The sequence below is a fragment of the Brassica oleracea genome, chromosome C7, assembly GCF_000695525.1.
Source record: "Brassica oleracea var. oleracea cultivar TO1000 chromosome C7, BOL, whole genome shotgun sequence".
In the NCBI taxonomy this organism is placed as follows: Eukaryota; Viridiplantae; Streptophyta; class Magnoliopsida; order Brassicales; family Brassicaceae; genus Brassica; species Brassica oleracea.
Window position 1 is genome coordinate 35,117,358 of NC_027754.1, and position 22,519 is coordinate 35,139,876.

Below are 22,519 nucleotides of genomic sequence, written 5' to 3' on the forward strand. Positions count from 1 at the left end.
CAGTCCAAGGTCGGACTGATCAAACGGGACAGACATGTTGGACATGTCATCTGGATAGTTCTAATCTGATTAAGATGATACTGTCTGTCCGAACATAGCAGTTGAGCTTGTTGGACTAAGCTGGACGGATTCAGAGAAGGCATCTGGTCTTGTCATCTGAGACACGTTAGTCAATGTGTGGACTGACTTGTATACGTTCTGACGGGAACTAAGACTGAGCTGAACATGAACTGATTAGCTAAGGAGAATGGCGGGATCAGTTACTGGATCAGTTACCGAGCAGTTATCAGGACGGCCAGACAAGTCGGTTAAGACTGTCGGCTAAGCTGAGATGAGCTGATTCAGTAGTATCAGTCTGATTCGGACAAGGTTAGAGTTGTTGACTGGATCAGTCAGCTCTAGTTCGGTTTTCGCCTAAGTAAAACTGGCGGGAACAGTTAAAGTCCGAAAAGTGGAAAAACTCGCGCATGGAAAGCCTTGGAGCGCGGGGTGTCGGTGGGTTAAGTAAATAACTGTTTGGAACAGTGAGTGTCGGTGGGGTTGGTGGAGAAACCGCCCATATGTTTCTCTTAAGTGCGATTTCGCGGATGAGGGAAGGGGATACGGGTTTTCTGAGACAAAAATACAGAGAACAGAACGGAGAGAGAAAGGGGATCGGGAGAGAGACTGGGCTCGTGGAAAAGGACTGATCCGGTTTTAATCCCACCGTCGGAGAGCGATGGTGCCAGGGCGGCTTAGTCTGAGTCGTAAAAGGTGAGCCGCGTACTGAGCAATGGAAACCCCGCGGATCAGAAAGGGGATCTCTGTTCTACTCTGTTCTGAGACAGAAAACAGAGGAAAGAAAGGAGAAATCGGGACGAGAAGAGTGAGATACATGGCCGGAAAGCCGATCCGAGCAATCGATGGTGACCGCGAGTCTGGGTTAGTTGCGTACTGATCCTTGCGGACTGGGCCAAGGGTCGTACTGAAGATCTAGGAAGGCGGATCGGGGTCTTAGATAGAGACCATTGGGCTGTCTGTTCACTGCGACTCTGTTAGATCAGGGAGACAGATCGGAAACAAGAGAGCGTTGGCCGGAGGGCCAATCGGAGTCTCGTAGAGACCGCAGGTCTGTTGGTTCACTGCGACGTTGTCCGATCTGATCTGATGGGAGGCGTCTGGAGTTATCTGCGGTGGTTAAGATCGAGATGCAGTGGTCGCGGGCCTGAGTTGGGTTCGATGCCCTGATCTGATCAACCCCGATCGGATACTGTGTACGGTTTGGGTGTGATCGGTGTGCGACAGCATACGCTATCAGCCTATTCTGATGAACTGAAGGAAGGATCGGATACTGTGCTTGGAACGATCCTCGCCATGGAGAGATGTGGTACTGTCGTGATCGGATCGCTGAAGGCGATCGGGACCGGTGCCATACTGAAGGAGGATCGACTGGAATCAGGATCGAGTCTCAGGATCTGTACCGGTTATGGCATTGCGCCGAGTCTTGATGGATCGGTGTTGAATGGACTGAGACTTGTACTGGAACTGGATAGTTCGATGGCAGGGTAGCCGTGAAGAGAACTGACTGAATGGATGGCTGGTTGGAGATCAAGCCAGCCGACTGTGTACTGACTGATCCAGGTGTGATCAGTGACTGTTTCAGGAACGCTAGCGAGGCTGGCGTACTGTCTGAATGGATGGCTGGTTGGAGGTCAAGCCAGCCGACTGTGTACTGACTGATCCAGGTGTGATCAGTGACTGTTTCAGGAACGCTAGCAAGGCTGGCGTACTGTCTGTTATGGATGGTTGGTTGGAGACCAAGCCAGCCGACTGTGTACTGACTGATCCTGATGTGATCAGGACTGACTGAAGCGATGGCTGTGGAGCCGACTGTGTACTGACTGATCCTGATGTGATCAGGACTGACTGAAGCGATGGCTGTGGAGCCGACTGTGTACTGACTGATCCTGATGTGATCAGGACTGACTGAAGCGATGGCTGTGGAGCCGACTGTGTACTGACTGATCCTGATGTGATCAGGACTGACTGAAGCGATGGCTGTGGAGCCGACTGTGTACTGACTGATCCTGATGTGATCAGGACTGACTGAAGCGATGGCTGTGGAGCCGACTGTGTACTGACTGATCCTGATGTGATCAGGACTGACTGAAGCGATGGCTGTGGAGCCGACTGTGTACTGACTGATCTGGGGGTGATCAGGTGACTGTTTCTGGAACGCTAATAAGGTTAGCGTACTGTCTGTTCTGGATGGCTGGTTGGACACCAAGCCGTCTCTCTTTGTTTGCTTGGGTCACGTGGGGATGGTTGGCTGAGTGAATAAGGAACAAGGGGATTCGGTTAAGTATCTGATCGAGCTGGCTGGATAAGACGGAGTGTTCGGATGGATTTTCAGATAACAAAGCACTGAGGCAGTAAGGTATATGTTTATTATACTGTCTCTTGTAGTGATTCGCTAGGATGCTGGATATACTTAGCGAACACGCAGATCTGAACTGAACCTCATAGAGGAAAACTGGATAAAAATCCTAAGTTAAGAGAAAAATTTGGATATGGCCAGTTTGGCCGAGGGAAGCGAACTGAGGACGAACCGCCGGTAAGGGAAACCGGGTCGGGGCGTCACACGTAGCCCGGACCGACCCTAGTTATCTATATCAAAAAGCAACTCGCATTAGGTCTACACGTCCTTGCAAATCATAAAAACCTAATACACAAACCTTCTTGTATAATAAAATATTATGCGATTATGAATTGTGATAATGGGTCCAACTATTTATGGTCGTTGGAAATCCGAATTCATTCGTGTATTGGTAATAGTTGGATAGACCGAAAAACCCTTCAATTTTAAGGGTATTTTCTAATGGTTATTTTCATTTTTTTGTTTAAAATGATGTAAATTTAAATAAGTTTCAATTTTTCAATAGTTTTTATAAAATATATATTTAAATATATTCTGTTATTAAAATTTATTTTTTTAAATATGAATAATGCTTTTCAATTTTTATAAAATTATAATTTCAATTTAACTAATTTTGTTATATACATAAGTTTAGTTTTAAGAAAATATATAATAACTTTTATGAAATGTATAATTTTATTAATAAAAGTTTTAATAATTTTTTTAAAGCATAAAATACATATATTAAATATTTTAGATATGAAAAACTATATACAAATTTGAAAGTTAATTTATAAATAAAAATATATAATAATAAAATGTTACTGTGAATACTATTTTTTAATTTAATGTTTTACTATTTATATTTTCATTTTTCGCTAAAATTGATGTAACAGTGAAAAAAACTTCTTCATATATTACATCTCTCAAAATGGTATACTATCTATATTATTAAAACTAAAGTATTTGTTGGTACTGTTTAAAAACATGAATAACTTTATAAATGAGAATTGTTTGGAAACATGGTTATCAGTATAAAAAAGATATAGTATCTTTTTAGTAATTTTATTAATATAATTATATTAATTGTCTTGCTATATTTCATTGAGTTTAATATTTTTATTAATTATATTACCTTAACAATACATCACACCATTAATGAACATTGATTATCCACTTAGGTACATATTGTTCTTTTTGGGTATCGTTTTTTTTAAATGAGACCCCGCTTGAATATTATAAATTTGTGTAGATTTTAAGCTGGGTTCTTCTGGGTCTGGATGAGTTCAGTTCTGATATATAAGAACTTAAAAATATCTAAATAACAAATGTATCTGAAACAGGTTCGGATATTTGTACCAAAAATAACCATATTATTCAATTTGGTATAGGTGTTTTGAATATAATTAGTTATATTACGATCTACCTAAAATATATAACAGAAAACAAATATAAATTTATAAAAGTATAAAACCAATACCCGCGCGCACGTCAATCTCTAGTTTGGCTTTAAAGTTGAAGTGGAAGATACCGTCACAGTTTTTTGGAATTCTACCATATATATCTATATATATGTAATAATTTTGGCATGGCACAGTTATTCGGAATTGAAAAATTAAACTGAAAAAGATTGGCTTGGGTTTGGATTCTATCAAATATCCGAACATATCCTAAATCTATAGAACCAAAGAACCAGAACTTAACCGAAATGAAACCAAAACCGAATTAGAATTGAATCAATAAACCGAATAAATATCCAAACTTCTATAATATAATTTATATACTTATAGATATTAAATATATTTAGTTTTAAGATAATCAAATTATTTAAAATACTAGTTATAAACCAAAATATCCAAAATGAATTATTAGAATATTTTTATCCAAAATATAAAAAATATCCAAATTATCCAAAATTTATCCAAAACCAGAAAATCTGATGTTTAATTCGTAAACTTAATTTTCTGACTTTTTAATCCGAATTAATCAAAAAACTGATACCAAACCGGAACCGAATAGGATCCGAAACTATATGGGATATTAGCTTGTTCCTAACTTTGTCATCCGAATCGAAAAAACCGAACCGCAATAGAACCAAAATTTCTAAATACTAGAATGGATCCTAAACCTCTAAAACGGAACCACGAAAAACCCAAAAAACCAAAAAACCGAACCTGAATCAGAACTGAGAACTGAAATAAGTTTAAAAAAAAACTTAAGTAGAAAAATACACAACTCTCTTTAAATTAATACTTTGTTCATTCAATAAATATTTTAAAATAGTAAAATAAAATAGATTTGATCGCATGCATATATAGATTTGGAAGTCCCCTTGGTCCAGTGGTTTGACCAAGGGTTCATTAATACTTCCACACCAAGAGGTCTGAGTTTCAATTCCCGGAGAAGGCGGAATTATGTGAATTAAGAGAGAAAAAGCTTACAAGAGATCTGCAGCATGGCGCAAGGAATACCGTCAAGCGTGGATCCCATAGGACGGCTCAGGTGATGCAGTCATGCGTGAATCCTCATATGGCAGGTAGAATTATCGACTGTAGAATCTAGGCCTGTCCAATATGGTAAAACCGAACCATACCAAACCGAACCGAACCGAAATAGACAATATGGTATGGTTTTGGTATATACCATATAAACCGAATGGATATGATTTTATAAAAACAAGAGGATTTGGATATGGTTTTGTATATAACCGATTAAACCGAATAAACCGAACAAAACCGATCGAAAGTAAAAACACGTAAATATGTACATATTTTATAACGTCACATGAAAAATATATTTGTTATATAAGTTATTCTTTTGTTAATAATTATTACCATATTTTTATAGCTAGTAATAAAGAATCGTAATTTGAAAAACACTTAAAATATAATTAAATAACAATTCATCGTAACTGAAGCTTTTTATTTTCTTAGTCTTCTTCTTTTAATCATTTTATTTTCTTTTAGCATTGATTAAATTGAAGTGAAGATTATAAATTTGATGGATAATAACTAGAAAAATTTCTTCACAATTTTTTTCTTATTTATAAACGAACAGAGTTTCACTCGACGAAGCATGACTTTGATGAACACTGAATATGGAAGAGTAGAAACATTTTCTTTCATACTTCTCTTTTGTTTTTTATTTTTATTTTCAAAATTTCGAGCTTTGATTTTAATTCTAGATTTGATTATTTCATTTGAAGGTATAAGCGTTTTTAGTTTTTTGTTCTTTTATTTGAAAATATAATATATTTTAATAAATGACTACGATGACAATATGACTCTAAAATTTATATAATATGATCTCAAACTAAATAATTATGTTTTGGTATAAAACCGAATAAACCGAAAACCGGCGGTATATAAACCGAACCGAACCGAAGTAAATATGAATTTAGAATGGTAGTTATATTTTACTAACTGAGATACCGAAAAACCGAAAAAAACGGAACCGAAACTGAACCGATATCCGTATTGAACACCCCTAGTAGAATTATCTGTAATATTTCTCATAGTTGTAATAGCATAATTATCCAGCGTTATTCGAATATTTGGACTGCGCCTCCAAACACTTATTTATTTATTATACATCCATCACAACTTGAAGTATACATCACCAATTTATCATCAAATAATTGATATGTCGTTCGCGTTTGGTTGTATGGGGGTTGACAACTTAGTATCTCAATGTATAAGCTCGCAAATAATCTAGATTCGTTCTCTGTTAAACAACCAAGTTATGCCATGGATCACTATGTCTATCGGCTTTGATTCATGTTAACATGATAGATCGATCAAAACTCACTCATCCATCAAGTTAATTGGTATAATAGATCCAGATCACCAATCTAAATAAAAAATGGTGCCTAATTCTGAATTAACACGTATAATATATTAAACACTCATTATTGTGGCAAATGCTACCGTCCTCGTGGGTGATTTCCAGGGTTTATACGTATGTGGTGACGTTTTTTTTTTTTTCGCTTAAATTATGTAAACGTTGACTTCTATTTAATTTTATATTGGAATTCTTACAACATCATTCTTTGTTATTTTTTTTATTTATTTATTTTTTATTTATTTTTATCATTCTTTGTTATTACTAATTCAATGATTACACTTAACCCTTTTTTTTTAACTTCAGAAACAGAATATAGGTTAGATAATTTTCCTAGTAAAAAAAAAGGTTATATAATTACAAGATCGGTGTAAGATATTATTTAGATTTTCTACACAGAAGTAGATCACTGAATAGCTTTTAAGTTTAGTAACTTTTATTCACTTTCATTTGTATGTTAGTCACGGTTTTCTTATATCACTTTAAATTCGTATGTATTAGTTAATTTAAATTAAAAAACTTTCGTACATTATAGAATAAAATAAATGTAATATTAGGTATTAACTATTAAGGTAGATAAAAAAAGTGCAATCAGTGAAAGAGGCCTAAAACAAAGAGGGACCGAGAGAGCGTAGAAATTTATAGAAAATAGCATGCGACTCGAACTGATCATATGAAAATAAAACTCACAAACTTAACCACTAACTCAAAACTAGATAAAACCATCTGAGCAGCATATTAAGTAACGTATATCGTTAGGGCACCAGCTAGCTTCTGTAAGCTAATTATGCTATTGAATATGCACAATAATACATCGTTGGTAGAGTCTTATCACACTAAATCATACTATAGACTAGTGAAGATATATTAAGATATCATGAAATTATGTTTTATAAATTAACTTTTCAATAGGTTTGAACATCTATTCACAAAAATACCATATGAAATAATTGTTTGAAAGTCATCGAAATGATTTTTTGTTCATTTGATTGAATCTTACCAAGTACAATCATTAATGCTAAATCCGAGAACACGGTTGTGTGAATGGAAATAAAAATAGATAGAGGCAAATATGTGGAACCCAATAGTGTAATTATAGGTTATATTTAGTGACGACATATAACTATCATATGAAAGAATCACACTATCTTTTTCTTGGTCCCTAATAGCTCAACAAATAACTAGTTTAGCTATCAAAGAACTTGCTGGTTCCATTGTGCTATTTGAAAACCTATACTCACTTTAAGTGAGGTATAGTTCAAGTATTCGAATATATACAACAGTATAAATATAGATAAAATTTAATTGTAACAAACTGCTTAAACTCAAGCCAAATGCGCAATATTCTCCATAGAGTTTCAGTTGGGTATTAAGATACAAATTCTCTAATTTGTTTGATTGTAGACTCAAGTCACTCAACACATAAGCATCAATATTATTACATATACTAACTATTGACCTTTTGGGTTATGGTCACCAAATTCTGCCGTTAACATGTTCAGAGATCGATCACAAGATAACTAATGAAGTGATTGAAAAAAAGGATTTTCTTAATTTCGCCAAAGTGTAATGATTTGAATATTGCGTCCAAAATCTAGTGGCACACAAAGAATGAAACTAGTGCGGGACACATTGTTCACCTTCTTTATGTTTCACTTCTTATTTCGATTTTACGCAAATTGAGCAACCAAGGAAATCTCATTTCTTTTGTCGATTGTAAGATTAAAAAACGCTAATCGCTCTCAAGTGATCCAACAGTGCCTGGCGTTTATATTGTCTAGATGACTCCTATAAACCTATAAAAGTTATAGATAAAATGATATTTCCAACGTTTTAATGATAGATTAAGTTTTTGAACGTTTTGGCATATACCACATTTTAGAAAACCTTTTCCTTTAAAGATTCCAAGTTGGCCACCCAATATGATAGTAAAAGCGACTTTACTATCATTTCCAACGTTAGTAGTGAACTAATTAACCAAGAAATGCATTATGATAGTGACATATATATAATCAGTGCTTCATGTCTACCGCCATGTTTATAACCCATGCTTTCCACTGCCAAGTGTGACTTCAACTAGATATTTATGGTTCGAGTTTAACAATTAATCAAAAGACAACTGTAACTTTATTTCCTTGTCGATGAACTTAAATTATTCCACTTCTTCAAGCTTTCAAAGCCAATGTCTCACTTTTCTTGTGAATCCCAAAACCCACTTGTGTACCATCCAAGCATTCAGCAACTTTACAATTTGCATGCCCTTCCAATTTCACTCTTGTATTGTTATTAATAAAGCTTGAAATGTAATTCCAGAGCCGTTACGACATTAGCAAAATGATTTCTTTGGAGCATTTAGGCCTGGGCGTTCGGATCGGGTTTTTCGGGTTTTCGCTCATAGATCCCATACTAAAATTTTATTAGAACGGGTCGGGTTCGGATAATAACACTTCGAGTTCGGTTCAAAATTTTATTGCGTCCTAAAACCCATAAAGTAATCATATATCGTACGAATTCGAGTTATATTGGTTCGGTTCGGATATAACCGAAGTGAAAAACAATTTTTTTGAAGCAAAACATAAATAAAAACATCTAAATTAAATAAATTTTTTTCTATCACACATAAATTTTATATTAAATAACAATAAAATGTTAAATCAAGCATGAAAACAAACATCATTTGTAAAAAATATGTATTGCCTTATAGAGAATAGACTTTTTATTTCAATGAGAAAATTATAAAATACTTATTTATAACTAATCGTGTACTTAAAGCATTTATTAAAATTTTAATATATATTATTATATATCATATTACCACAAATATTGAATTTAATAATTGAAATACTTATATATATTTCAAAATATTTATATAGACTATTAATTTCGGATTTTTCGGGTTACTCGTTCGGGTTCGGTTAATAACACTTCGAGTTCGGATATTTTTTGTACCACCCTACAAGATCCGTTCGGGTATTTTTATATTTCGGGTCGGATAACGGATCGGATTTTTCAGTTCGGGTTCGGTTCGGATCTCGGGTTCCGGATTTTATGCCCAGGCCTAGGAGCATTAATATAATTGTTAATTATCTTGTCATTGACTTACTTGATCGGTACAACTTTGTGGGGACTTTGAGAATTCAACCATTCACTAGAGTGTCATCAAGTGCAAATTGCATAACTTCTTGATTCCATTGATTTCAAGTATTTCCATCTAAAACTAATATATTTAGGCTTCTCCATATTCACCATATACAGTAGCCACATAGCCAATAACAACGCATTAATTTAAACTAAATGCTAATTTAAGTTTCCGCCTTTGAATAATCAAAAGCTATATAAAATCTCATAGTTATGTAAATACATTTTTTGGAACACTATTATGTAAAGACATTGAAACTTATATTTACTTATATATACACAAGTATACATCTTTTCAAAAGAATTTAAAACATCAAACGACGTTACAGTTACAATGCTAAATAATACTGTCGAATAGAAAAGGAAAAAAAAGGAAAGTGGAACTTGAAAGTGTGAGTGTGAGTATGAGTATGAGTGAGTGCTTATAATATATGTCATGTCATATCATGTCTTCAGTGTACGAAAACCAAACTCCACTTTACTCAGAACTATACATTCACTAAACAAGCTGAGCACAACATATCCAACAAATCATATGAGTTGCAGGTTTCCATAAGTGGCAAAAGGCTCATCAGCCATCAGTCATCACCCATTGCTTTTCATCTTGTCCTACTAGTAGTGATTATATATCACTTAACCAGCCCTAAGAATTTGGAGACATTAGACTGTTTAGTAAAAATTTCAAAAGTTTAGGGGTCTAAATTTTTTGTTTACAAATTCAAGGGTTTTTTTTACATATAAAATTCTTAAAAAATTTTGGGAGTCTGAGACGAATGTTTTATTAGGCTTGGCCCAGGACCGGCCATGACTCCTTCACGACCACTGAACCTCACATCATCCATCAAAGTGTACACCGACAATATATTATCACTATATACTGCTTTTTTGTTAAGGGGTTAATATTTTCCATATATAAAAGCTCAATCTATTAATAGTTGTTCGGAGTAATTAATACATACCCTGCGGTATTAATTGATGCTTTTCATATATTTCAAAGTACTGTTTCTGAACTAATGATAGTAATTATTCAATTTTTTTAATGTCTAGAAGTTCTGGATTCCAAGGTTTGTATATTCTATACGGTGAGGCTCATACCATTTTAAATTAACTTTTTTTGGAAGAGCAGATCCTCCCAATGGAAACTGAACCTATGAGCTATGACCCCCTTTGGATTCCTACTAGGTAATTCCTGAGTTTTATCCACTAGTTAACTCATGTTTAGTTTCGATTATTCATATTGGATGATACATATATCTCTTTATATATGTATATGTTTTCTGATACATATATCTCTCTCTATATATTTCTGATATGTACAAGTTTAATTCTACATAATAGACTTCTCTCCGCGAGTGATCACTGCACTGCTTGACCGAATCTAAAATATTTTTCAACTAATGTAAGAAGTAATTGAATGGCATGTAACAAACTACCAAATTTATTACATCAAAAGACACTTTTTGTCTTTGGAAATATTACATCAAAAGACACTTTTTTTGTCTTTGGAAATACACTAATAAACACATCTTGCTGGTCATACACTTGTTATGTGTTATTTCTCCATACTACCCTCTACCTCAACTCTTGTTACATTATTCCCTATTACATAAACATATCAGGCATTAATTGAGATAATATAAAAAAACTTAACTTTTTTCTCTCTCTTCTTTTTATCTCTTCCTTCTTCTTCTCGAGACATAGACAGATGTTTCCTCTGACTTTTCTGTGAAACTTTCTTCCATTTATTATTTAATTGCCCCATAAAATCAGAAAGCTTAATAGATTTGAGCTGACTTTTACTTTCCTTAAACTTTTTAATTTTTTTAGCTGTCATCTTGTTTGACAAGCATCCCCAATTCTAGTAATGGCTAGAAGATATTTGATTAAAGATTTGATGGTTTTGTTAAGCGATCTTTCTTTTGCTTTCTGAAACATCTTTTTTATTTTATTTTCTTAATTGTGTTGGTCATGGATTTATTGTGGACGGAAACATCATGTATGAGAGCTTCTTGGACGGATGCATTATGAGTGAAGCATCGTAGATGGTTATGTCGAGAGGAGGAGATGGTGGTAGATATAGTGGAGGTAGAAGACGTGAGAGTGAGGGATACAGAGGTTGAGGTGGTGGTGGTTATGGATACATAAGTTGTGGATACGGAGGTGGCGGCCATGGTGGCGGTGGATACTAGAGTGGAAGTTGCGGTGGTTATCATATTGAGGTCGATACAGTGGTGGTGGTTAGCCGAGAGGAGGAGAAAGTGGAACTTATGAGGATGGAGGATGTGAAGCAGAATTTATGGTAGAAAAAGAAAGAAAGAAAAAACTAATAAAAATAACAAAGTCTCGTCCTTTTCTAACCACGAATAAGTGATTTGTTTTAAATCATGTGAATGACAAATATGACAAAAGAACACCTCGGTTACATGAATTGTGTCTAGCAAGCATGTGCCTAATTGTGTAATGAAAAAGATAAAAATGTGTGTACTTACTCATTTTTTTTTGGGTCGAAGTCCAAATTCAGACTTGTCATGTAGCTGTGATTTTGTTTTAAAGGCAGCTCGAACTTCAAGAAAAGTGTTTTAGATATATGTATTTGCTGTGATTCTTTTTGTTTGTATATGTTGTGATTTTTGAGTTCAAACTTCAGCCAAAGTACTCGCACTAACCACTGTCAAAATACTCATCCTTGATGAGACAATCGATCGAACACTTTGAAAACAAGAAACAGATAAAACAATAATAATAACTATGTCCAACTAATGAAACATAGTAATTACTTCAAGGTGTATTCCATTATACTTGACTATATAGTCAAATTCGTAATTAAATCTTAGCTTGGAAAAAAAACACTCAAATATTGTGGATTCAACGTGGCTCCTACGAAGATTATATCTGTTCACAGATTCTCCTCCAAGAACAGCGCCATGGTGTATTTTGTTGTTAGACCCTTTTTGGGATAGCTCTACATATGTATTTTGGTAACGGAATATATTGAATGATAGATAGTGTGGCACATACAGTAAATCGAACAGTTTCATAGTCCCACATTCATATTACATGATATTTCTGAAACAGCAATATTATATTAGTCCTGACTCCTGAATCTTATTTATACTATTCTGAACAGTTCTATATTGTGAGTTTTGTATAATTATCTAAATTTTCACTACAAAATTATTAATTTGCGTTTAATTTGTCCGTCAGTATTCAGAAAGAATATATAAACAAAACTAGAATAAATTGTGGATGTGCATGTGTGCATCATGTACATGTAGCACTTGAGCCAGCTATAATGCTAGACCCCTAATTGAAAAAATCGCAAAAATAATTGGGCCTAGTAGTTTGGGCTCCATATACATGGGCCGAAGATTATCTGATTATTCCGCCTCCCACTGACACAAAACGTTTTCAAAACGGAAAGGAAGTGAGATATTTTCCAGCGGCGAAGAAACCATGGCGGGAATCGATACGCAGAAGCAGCTTCTCTCTCTGATCCGCGACTTCACCTCTGAAAGATCTCGTGGAGGTAAGATCATCTTCATGCTTTCTCTAGCTTTTGTTTTCCTGGAAAAGGTCTCGAGATTTGGCAGAGAAAGACAACGGCGAAGAATCGGAAGAAATTTTGAAAAAATTATGAGCTGATCTGCGTTCTGATTGAAATGTTGGTGAAATATAGGGTTTGGGTATGATTTTTATATGATAGTTTCTGTAATTAGAAGAAATTATGGTTCTGATTGTTGGTGATTTTCTCGTAAAGAGCAAAGAGTGGTTGGATTGAAGAAGCGGATCGAGTCTCTGCAATCGGAAGTTGAAGCAGCGAACGAAGAAGTTGAACATGCGAAACGAATCAAAGAAGTGGCGGAAGAGGAGCTCAACGGCTACGAAGTTGAATCGTCTTTGAACGATGCTACTATTCAATCTCTTGAGGTTTCTATTTTCTGCTATGTTCAGCTCGATTAACATGTTAACAGGATGTGTTTCTTATCGTTAGTGTACCTTTTTTTCATAGGCAAGGATTGCTCTTCTTCAGGATGAAGTTTCAACTGTTGGCAATGAAGTGGATGCTCTCAAGGTTTTGCTTATATGATCTTTTGTTGAAGATTTAGAGCATTTGGTTTGATTATTGTCTCCGTTTGACATTCTGGATTTTTTTTTTGTGGATGACGAAACAAAGAACAAGGAAGGATTACTTAGGTGATCTCATCTTTCTAACATCTTAATTAGTTGCATGAAGTTAATTTTTTTGTGTTAGTAATTGCTTATTACTTTCCTTGTTATGCAGAGATCAATTTATAAGCCAAATGGTTGAGCTGAACAAGGAAATAAGGTTGTTTTCTATTCTATTACTTTTTCCCTTTATTCTGATGGTACACATCTAAAATTGTTGGCTTGGTAATAGGGTGTTCCAGAGAAAGGTAGCCTCCAGTGTGGGGAATGATGATAGTAAGTAGCCTTTGTTTGCAGTTTACTCTTCTTGTTAAAGTTCTCACTGACAATGGCTTGTGGATATGTTTCCGTAATAGCAGATGTGGAAGTGTTTGAGGATGGTCATGGAGCTGATTCACAAGCTATCAAGGATATGCTATCTGATGTAAATTCTCAACTAGCAAAAGAGGAGGAAGGATACTTAGCAGAGCAGAACATAAAAGAACAGGTAGTGGTTTAGTCTTTGTGTCAGTCTCTTACTTGAAAGTTACATCGCTGCTCTAATACCGTTTGTTAGCTTATCCATTCCCCGTTTTAACTTGTTTTTAAACATTTTACGACGTGAACAAACTCGGTTGAAAACTCTGTTTTTCTATCTGTAGCTGCAGAAAGAGCTTGATGAATATGAGAAGAAGATGTCACTCATGGAGGCCATAACAGACAAAACTAACTCAGTGCATGCTCTCGCTGAATATCCTTATTCTCGGTAGTTAGTGAAGCATGGTTTATAACCTGCACCAACTACTTCTGTTTCTATTGAGACAGTCTACTACTCTGCATCAGCCATTCTTTTGCTAGAATTTTAAGACCAAGCGATAGCTTTTAGTTTTATTCTCATTTGCCATTCATTCAGAAGAATAGTTTCCTTGACGTACAACACGCAGAGTTCTGAGCTGGAACACACATTGGCATCGCTGGGGGAGGAGCTGCAGAAGAGGTGCCGGTGCCAACATTGCCAGGCAGAAAATTTGGAAGTCTTGAGCTTACTTCTCCAAGGAGACCAAGTATGTTGACTCTTACAAACTATTTACCTCTTTTTAAAAACAAATTTCACGAATCGCTATCAAGATACTGTAAATAAAAGCTTTTATACTCGTGTTTATGGTTTGTGGGATTATATGGAGCATTGACATACGGTCTGTGACATATCTAAGTTCAAATATTCTTTATTTACTATCTGTTAGTCTAACCATATAACAGAAACCAATAAACGTTTTCCAGAATCTCAAAGTTAAGACAAGCAGAAGGCATCAATCACATATAGACCTACCTGCTTTCTGTTAGACAGGCTGAAGCAGCCAACTTTATCGATGATACTCTATAAACCCCTTAGTCAGGAAAATGCATCATCATATATAGGTTCTGCCTCTTTTTAGTTGGAATTCTCATCCTGAAAAAATGTGTGTTTAGCTTGTTTGGCTAGCTAGGAATTGTACAATTTTATAGAATGGTGAAGAGATTGGTGGTGATGAGGAAACCATCTCTTATTTAGCTGTGTAGTGTTTGTTAACATGACTAGATTTTGCTGTCAAATTTTCTTGTGAGAGTGAGTAATAAATGTAGACTGAGTTTGTAGTTTCTTATACATAATCTTACATTTTTCTGCAATTTTTCATGTTTACAATATTGGTTTTTGGCAGGATATGGTGTCTTAATTAAAACGATTTACCTGTGGGTTGCTTGAGGGAGGATTGATTTACTCTGGTTCCAAAATGGTAAGACGTCTACTTTCACCTCTGAGGATATAAGTAACAACTTACTATAGAAATTTTACTAAATGCTTGATGATGAAGCAAACACTAGTCCTCTAGTGTCTTCAACACTTATTACGTTTTTCAGTTTTAATATCTTGAAATCTTGATACCGAACCATGGTTTTCTTTACATTAACAGCTAAAAAATTTCATAAGTGAATGCAAGACTTGGAAGAAAAAACTAAGTATACATCTTTGTGGTTTCCCTGCTCTTCATCTTCTTTCTTTTACTTTATCTTCTTTCTGTTTTGGAGAAAAAGCAAAACGGCATCTTTGACAGTCAACAGAGATTTCTTTGGAGACTGACCAATGAGAAGTAAGCTCCTGTAGGACCCTTTGCCAACAAGGACGAGTGGTCTCCACATTCAACTACTTGCCCTTTGTCCAAAACCGCGATCGTGTCGCAGTTCTGGATCGTGCTAAGCATATGCGAGATCACTACGCTCGTCCTCCCGACCATCACTCGCTCGAGTGCGTCCTGGACCATTCGCTCAGACTGGCTGTCCAAAGCGCTCGTGGCTTCATCCAGGAGCAGCACGGACGGGTTCTTCAAAACCGCACGAGCTATAGCAATCCTCTGTTTTTGCCCACCCGATAGCTGTACTCCTCTGTCTCCGCAGTTCGTGTCGTAGCCGTTCGATAGTGATGTGATGAATTCGTGGGCGTTTGCTGCCTTTGCCGCCTCGATGATCTCCGACTCGTCGATGTTTTCAGATGCTCCTCCGTACAGTATGTTCTCTCGGATAGTCCCGGCGAATAAAGCTGGCTCTTGGCTAACCAAAGCTATGTGTTGACGAAGCGACCTCAAATGATAAGACTTCAGATCACGGCCATCGATTCTCACAGAACCCTTTAGCGGGTCGTAGAACCGCTCGATCAAGCTTATTACTGTCGATTTACCTGACCCACTTGGACCTACAATAGCTGTCGACTTTCCCTCCTCTATCTCAATGGAAAAGTACTTGAATATAACCACATTTGGTCTGGTGGGGTAAGCAAAGTCCACGTTGACAAAGCTGATTAGTCCCTTTATCTTTCCCGGAAGATACCCGTTTGGGTCCTCCGGCTCAATGGTTGTACATCGATCTAACACTGCAAACACAGACCCAACTGCATCCGAGCCCTTGGCTAGATCGGTAGTCATGGTCCCAGCGTCTGCAATAGCCCGGCCCGTACTCACAAAGATCAGAAACATCTCAAAGAATGCTTTTGCCTCTATTTTTCCATCTGCTATTAGTCTTCCACCATACCAGTAATTCAAAACCCCAGTGCACGTTAAAAGGCTTCGTGAAGTCCCCAACACAATCCCTGCTAACCACGATTGGCGAACGCTTTCTTTCCGTGGACCGTCTTGGACCCTTTCGAGTAACTTCAAGATCCGCTCTTGTGACGAGAAAGCTATGATGGTACGGATATTGGAGACAGCTTCCGCTGCAAGTTTGCTACTCTCATCTTGAGCTTTAATTGCTCTTTTGGACATGCTTTTGAGCAGAATGCATTGTGTGTAGAAGCATGCAACAACCACTGGCTGCGTCACAATCATCACAATGGCTAATCGCCAAGCGATTACCAAACCAAGTGTGCAAGCTAGGGTCACTCCTGATATGGTTTGTACCAACAATGATACCCGTTCACCAATCAAAGATCTCACCTATGGTATCAAAACACTAGAAAATCAAGAACTGTTCAAAGAAAAAGTTGTTCACTTTAAGTTCATATTAACAAGGCGAAGACATACCAAGTTAGCTTCTTTGGCAAGTCTTGAGCAAACTGCACCACTCGAGTTCTCGTTTTCATCGAACCAATTGACTTCAAAGGTTAATATCTTTGAGAGCATCTTGTCTCGTATACGTTTTGTTAGGTTTTCACCCATGTAAGCAAAACTATAATGTTGAACGATATTAGTCAAGAAAACAAACAGTGCTAGACCAACAAAACCCAACACGTAGATCCTTGTTTTCTCCCTGATCTCCTCATGACTCGTTAAGAAATACAGTGACACCATCGATCCTGAAACATATGCATTTATTGGTTGTACGGCCCCATATAAAGCTGCACTTAAGCAACCATATATTGCATGTTTCCACTCTGGTCTATTCATTCCCATCAATCTCTTAAACGATGGCACAAGTGTCTGGTTATCCTTATGTATCGAACCAGAAAGATTCAAATCAATTGTTGAATTCGTTACCAAGTTAGACCCGCTTTCGACAAAAGAGAGTTTTGAACTATACTTCAAATCTTTGCTCAAAATCGATAATTGACCACCTTGGACCCTTACGCTGATGTTAACATCAGATTCTTCATTCTCCATCTGTTGCAAGCGAACTAGAGAAGTATAGTGACCATCCAAATTCTCCATGAGCTCTTCATGTGATCCAGTTTCTACTATGCGACCATTATGGACTACACAAATAACATCAGCATTACGAATAGTAGAGAGGCGGTGGGCAATAACAATAGTTGTACGACCAAGAGAGGCCTTGTCCAAGGCTTCTTGGACTACTCTTTCTGATTCCGAGTCCAATGCACTTGTTGCCTCGTCTAAAAGGAGAATTTTTGGTGATTTAATTATGGTACGTGCTATTGCGATCCTCTGCTTCTGACCACCTGACATTTGCACTCCTCTTTCTCCAACCTGTTTTGTTTTTTTTAAAAATAAAAAAACAATATACGTCTTGATCCAACTTTAAAAAAAAACATAAGAAGTTTGTACTTAAAACTGGAATCTAACCTGAGTTTTGTAACCATGAGGGAACTGAGAGATGAAAGTATGAGCATTTGAGGCCTTTGCAGCTTCCACTACTTCATCCATGGACGCATCTTCTTTTCCAAACAATATGTTTTCCTTTATCGATGTGGCAAATAGCACTGGCTCTTGGCTAACTAGACCCATTTGCGACCTTAACCACTTCACCTGCAGCTTATTAATGGGCACATCATCTATGAGAACCTCTCCTGCGACCGGGTCATAGAACCTCTGCAAAAGCGATATCACAGTTGATTTTCCCGACCCGCTTCCACCAACCAGGGCCACAGTTTTTCCGGATGGAATTCTCAAACATAAATCGTCAAGGATTAGGGTTTCAGGTCTCGAAGGGTACATGAATTTTACATGGTTAAATTGAACTTGTCCTTTAATATTCTCTAGAATTTGACCTTCCATGTTGTTTGAATCAATATCGGGAACTCTTTTCACCACTTTGGTGACCCTTTCCCCTGCTACAACCGCGTCTGAAAAATATTTGAGATTCAACAAGCCTTGACCAAGTGATCTGAAAGATGTAAGATACCAATTACCAAAACTACAATATGGTTTCTTTTATGTCAAGAAAATTTAAGAACCTTAAACCTAGTTAGTTACTTACGCGCCGCCAAAGGTAATGCATATAATGACTGCAAAGATAGTACCGCCTTTGGCGCCATGGTACATAACCATCCGACTTCCATACCAAGTCATGAACCCCCAAATGGCGTAGTTGATACTATTACTCCCAAGGGAGATTCCTTTAACTATCCCTTCTCTCAGCCCTAGTTTCACCGAGCCTTGAAGCGCAACTGAGAATTTAGCTATCAACTTATTCTCCCTGCCAAATGCGTAGACGGTTCGCACCAAAGAGATGGCTTGCTCGGCAATAGAACCAGCTTCGTTGTACTCTTCCCGTATCTTCCTCGATATGCCAATGAGGGTTCGTCCGTACATGAGTCCAGGGATAAAAAGAAGAACAATGAACGGGAAGCCTACGAGTGTGAGTCTCCACAGCATGATGAAACCCACTACGTAGCTTGCGAAAAACGCAGTTGCATTCATCAAAAAGTTGGGTAGCTGCTTAAAATTAAAACCATAAAAAAAAAAAAAAAACGGTTTAAAAACAAAGAAACATGTTTAGAATGAAAATATATAGAGAGAAAGTTGAGACCTTTTCACTGAGGACGTCTTGGACGATGAGGCTGTCACTAGAAACACTGGTGATAACATCAGAAGTGCTGGTGACATGAAGATCAAAGTAAGCCACATCTTGTCTTAAGACTGCTTTCAAATATCTCTCTCTCATTCTTGCTGCTTGTCTCTCCCCTGTTCTTGTCCAGCAATATCCTTCTGTTTATATAGAAATGCCCAAAATAATATTTTGAATTTGATATTTTTTCTTTATAGATTAAAAGAAATGGAAAGAAACACGGTCTAAAAGACTTACCAAGGAAACATATCACCCAAGATGCAGCAGCCACATAAAGCAAAACTAAAGCATTCTGTTAATTACCCCATGTACAAAAAGAAGCAAGATACGTGAGACTTTTTTCTTAACGAAAATAATAATTATATATTCTCAACGGAAGTGTTACGCATGATTCAAATACGAATAGAGCTCAATTCTTATAAAATTGCATACGAATATATTTTTACACACGTATATATAGCAGCATTCCTTCATAAGGTGAGAGAACTAGTAACACGCAATATTTGGTCTACTTTGTCATGTCTAGTTGCAGAGAAAACCAGAAAACAAAGAGAGAAAAAAAAAGAACCTTGGAGATAGCTTTCATGAAGGTTCTATCACTGGAAGAACCACCTAAGTCATTTAGTATTAAGCCGATGATAAGTAAATAAATAGGAGTTATGAGGCCATCAGCTACGGCTCCGATTAATCCTAATCCCATCAACATCCAATCCACACCATCCGCGTGCATGAAAATTGATCTTATGCTTGCCCAACTCGTCATTTTCGTCTTCTTCCTTATCCTCTTCCTTCTCTTCTAAACTGCTCGAGAGAAAAGACCTAAACGACACCTGAAACCTTAAGGAAACGATAGCTCACAGCCTTTTTTAGGCGCCTGTTCTTGTGTAGTTTTGTGGTTAACTTCTTCCTGGTCGTTTTATATCAGCATTTGAGATACAGAAAGATACTGTTGGCCTATTAATTAACACATACACGAAAATTTGATTCTTATCAAATGTGTTTATTAAATCGTTTCTACGCGTTATTTTTATTTTAAAACTTCAAAAATATTCATTATATCCATATTCAGACTCGTAGACAGAAATGATTTTTAAAACATCATTCACTAGTTCATGTCTCCCACCTCGGACTTGCGAATTCTAGCCAGGTTTTGGAAAAGCAGAAGAGATATTTTGCAAAATACAGTATAAACTCTTTAAATTAATACTCTATAAATTAATATACACTAAAAATTTCTATAAAATAATATAATTTTATAGTCTCAAATTGAGTTTTTGGTTCAATTAATATATCGATAAATTAATATCTCTATAAATTAATCAAAAATTTATAGTTTTGGTGTAGTCCCAACATTATTAATTTATACAGGTTTCACTGTACATATTTAAGTTTTGAAATTTGGAGAATACAATTGTAACATTCCGAGTTGTGATATTTGGAAAGGCTTAAAAGGATTAATTTGGTGGTTACCTATGTCACCAAAGTTGATTTACTTTTTTCGTCACACATTTTTTTTAGAACTTCAGAATTAAGCGTGTTTCGGCTGGAGTAGTGAACGGATGGGTGACCTATCGGGAAGTGATTCGCAATACCGTGCGAGTGAGGCCAAAGTACAGAGAAAGGTCGGGTGATGATTGCATGGTGCGCGTCCGGCCGCCGGAGGTCTCCTCCTTCTCTCCTCTGTTTTCCCCTCGGCTTTCGCCTTGTTCCGGTCTCTGGTCAGTCGGGTGCTTATTCGTCCTTAAGCAACCGTGCGCAAGACTTGGATTGTTTGGAGCTGTATCGCGGTTGCGTGTAGGGGCTCTGATAGGCTGAGTCGGCTTTTTATGGCTGAGAGAGAGCATTGTGTTTCCCTTTTAGATTCTCTCTCACGACCTCCTTGCTCGTGGCCGCATCTTGTCTGGAGACTTGGCTCTTGGGTTTCATATTGGTTCACTGTAGACACAAGTGAACATTTAGCGAGGCACTTTCACTGTTTCTTCAGTTTTCGAAGGCGGCAAGACGCATTCCGGTTTTGTCTTGCTGGGGCGGTGTCTCTCTTGTGCTCAGCTTCCATCCCAGTACTGGTGAAGGGTCATTTGATTCAACATTGGTAGTGTAGCTGGCTGATTTGTGCAGGTCGTTCGAGCGCTCTCGGTTTGGTGTGTGGCATGGAGGTCAGGCCTTTTTGTGTACAGGCTCGATGGCGGCAGTACCAAGCTTATGCTTGATGGGAGTCGGTGTTGCGTACTTGACGGGCTTTGGTGGTGCTTCAAGGCTTATGGTAAGTATCCGGAACTCTCCCCTATTAGTCGTCTCGTTCTTCATGGATAGATATGGATATAAGTATGGTGGAGTTAATCTTGAGCCAGCTACTTCAGAGATGACGCGAAAAGTCTCGGCATCCGAGGCAATAAGGAGAATCTCATCTTCGAGCTATTCTTGTCGATGGCAGAGAACGGTAACTTCGAAGACGGGCTAGCGGAATGTGTCGGGTTTAGTGGGCAGGCGAAGCTAGCTTTGTATTATTAAATTGACTTTGGAAATTTTGTTCAAAACCTGTTTGTAACCGGATCTAAAAATCCATGTTTCTACGGTATGAATTTATAATATATATAATTTAAAATAAAATTAAATTAAATAAAATACTGTTGGCCTATTAATTAACACATACACGAAAATTTGATTCTTATCAAATGTGTTTATTAAATCGTTTCTACGCGTTATTTTTATTTTTAAAACTTCAAAAAAATTCATTATATCTATATTCAGACTCGTAGAATCACAGAAATGATTTTGGAAAAATTATTCACTAGTTCAGGTCTCCCACCTCGGACTTGCGAATTCTAGCCAGGTTTTGGAAAAACAAAAGGGATATTTTGCAAAAAACCCTATTTAAGTTTTGAAATTTTGAGAATACAATTGTAACATCTCGAGTTATGATATATGGAAAGACTTAAACGGATTGATTTGGCGGCTATCTATATTACCAAAGTTGACTTATTTTTTCCGTTACACATCTGTTTAGAACTCCAGAGTTAAGCGTGCTTGGGCTGGAGTAGTGAAATGATGGGTGACCTGATGTGTCGAGTTTTAACCCGATTATCTAACTGCAAGTGCACAGTAAAGTACGCAGTAGTAATGCGGGATCGAATCCACAGGGACCGATGATCACACGTAGAGTTGCAGACAAGTTAATAGCTACAGCGAACGAAGATATATTTTTGATGGTTTTTATTTAATTTTCTT

At 36.8% G+C, this 22,519-nt stretch overlaps 2 protein-coding genes across 4 annotated transcripts; one reads left to right on the forward strand and one right to left on the reverse strand.

Moving 5' to 3' along the window:
- Window positions 1-12,775: 12,775 nt before the first annotated feature.
- LOC106302256 (cTAGE family member 4) lies at window positions 12,776-15,466 on the forward strand. 2 transcript variants are annotated; one of them, XM_013738797.1, is made up of 10 exons: window positions 12,776-12,899; window positions 13,131-13,300; window positions 13,383-13,445; window positions 13,548-13,567; window positions 13,656-13,700; window positions 13,773-13,816; window positions 13,897-14,027; window positions 14,182-14,270; window positions 14,460-14,583; window positions 15,220-15,466. In XM_013738797.1, the coding sequence occupies exons 1-10, from the start codon at window positions 12,827-12,829 to the stop codon at window positions 15,232-15,234; spliced, it is 774 nt and encodes a 257-aa protein (XP_013594251.1). In that variant the 5' UTR covers window positions 12,776-12,826; the 3' UTR covers window positions 15,235-15,466. The 2 variants fall into 2 exon arrangements, with proteins under 2 accessions (XP_013594251.1, XP_013594252.1); XM_013738798.1 differs by having other exon boundaries at window positions 13,900-14,027; window positions 15,220-15,464.
- A 125-nt stretch (window positions 15,467-15,591) lies between these two features.
- Window positions 15,592-20,072, reverse strand: LOC106302255 (ABC transporter B family member 22-like). Of its 2 annotated transcripts, none has more exons than XM_013738796.1 (7): window positions 19,860-20,072; window positions 19,529-19,583; window positions 19,253-19,431; window positions 18,701-19,158; window positions 18,067-18,607; window positions 17,071-17,970; window positions 15,592-16,983 (listed from the first exon to the last, which is right to left on the reverse strand). In XM_013738796.1, the coding sequence occupies exons 1-7, from the start codon at window positions 20,052-20,054 to the stop codon at window positions 15,613-15,615; spliced, it is 3,699 nt and encodes a 1,232-aa protein (XP_013594250.1). In that variant the 5' UTR covers window positions 20,055-20,072; the 3' UTR covers window positions 15,592-15,612. The 2 variants fall into 2 exon arrangements, with proteins under 2 accessions (XP_013594250.1, XP_013594249.1); XM_013738795.1 differs by having other exon boundaries at window positions 19,253-19,407; window positions 19,860-20,054.
- Window positions 20,073-22,519: the final 2,447 nt, after the last annotated feature.

Bases quoted from the DNA above. Each gene is read 5' to 3' on its own strand.
- LOC106302256 (XM_013738797.1), top strand. From the start codon at position 12,827: ATGGCGGGAATCGATACGCAGAAGCAGCTTCTCTCTCTGATCCGCGAC. The intron at 14,028-14,181 runs GTAGTGGTTTAG...TTCTATCTGTAG, and splicing joins AGCAGAACATAAAAGAACAG to CTGCAGAAAGAGCTTGATGA. The intron at 14,271-14,459 runs ATATCCTTATTC...GACGTACAACAC, and splicing joins TCAGTGCATGCTCTCGCTGA to GCAGAGTTCTGAGCTGGAAC.
- LOC106302255 (XM_013738796.1), bottom strand. From the start codon at position 20,054: ATGACGAGTTGGGCAAGCATAAGATCAATTTTCATGCACGCGGATGGT. The intron at 19,432-19,528 runs GTAAGTCTTTTA...CTATATAAACAG, and splicing joins TTGGGTGATATGTTTCCTTG to AAGGATATTGCTGGACAAGA. The intron at 17,971-18,066 runs GTTAGATTCCAG...AAAACAAAACAG, and splicing joins CTCATGGTTACAAAACTCAG to GTTGGAGAAAGAGGAGTGCA.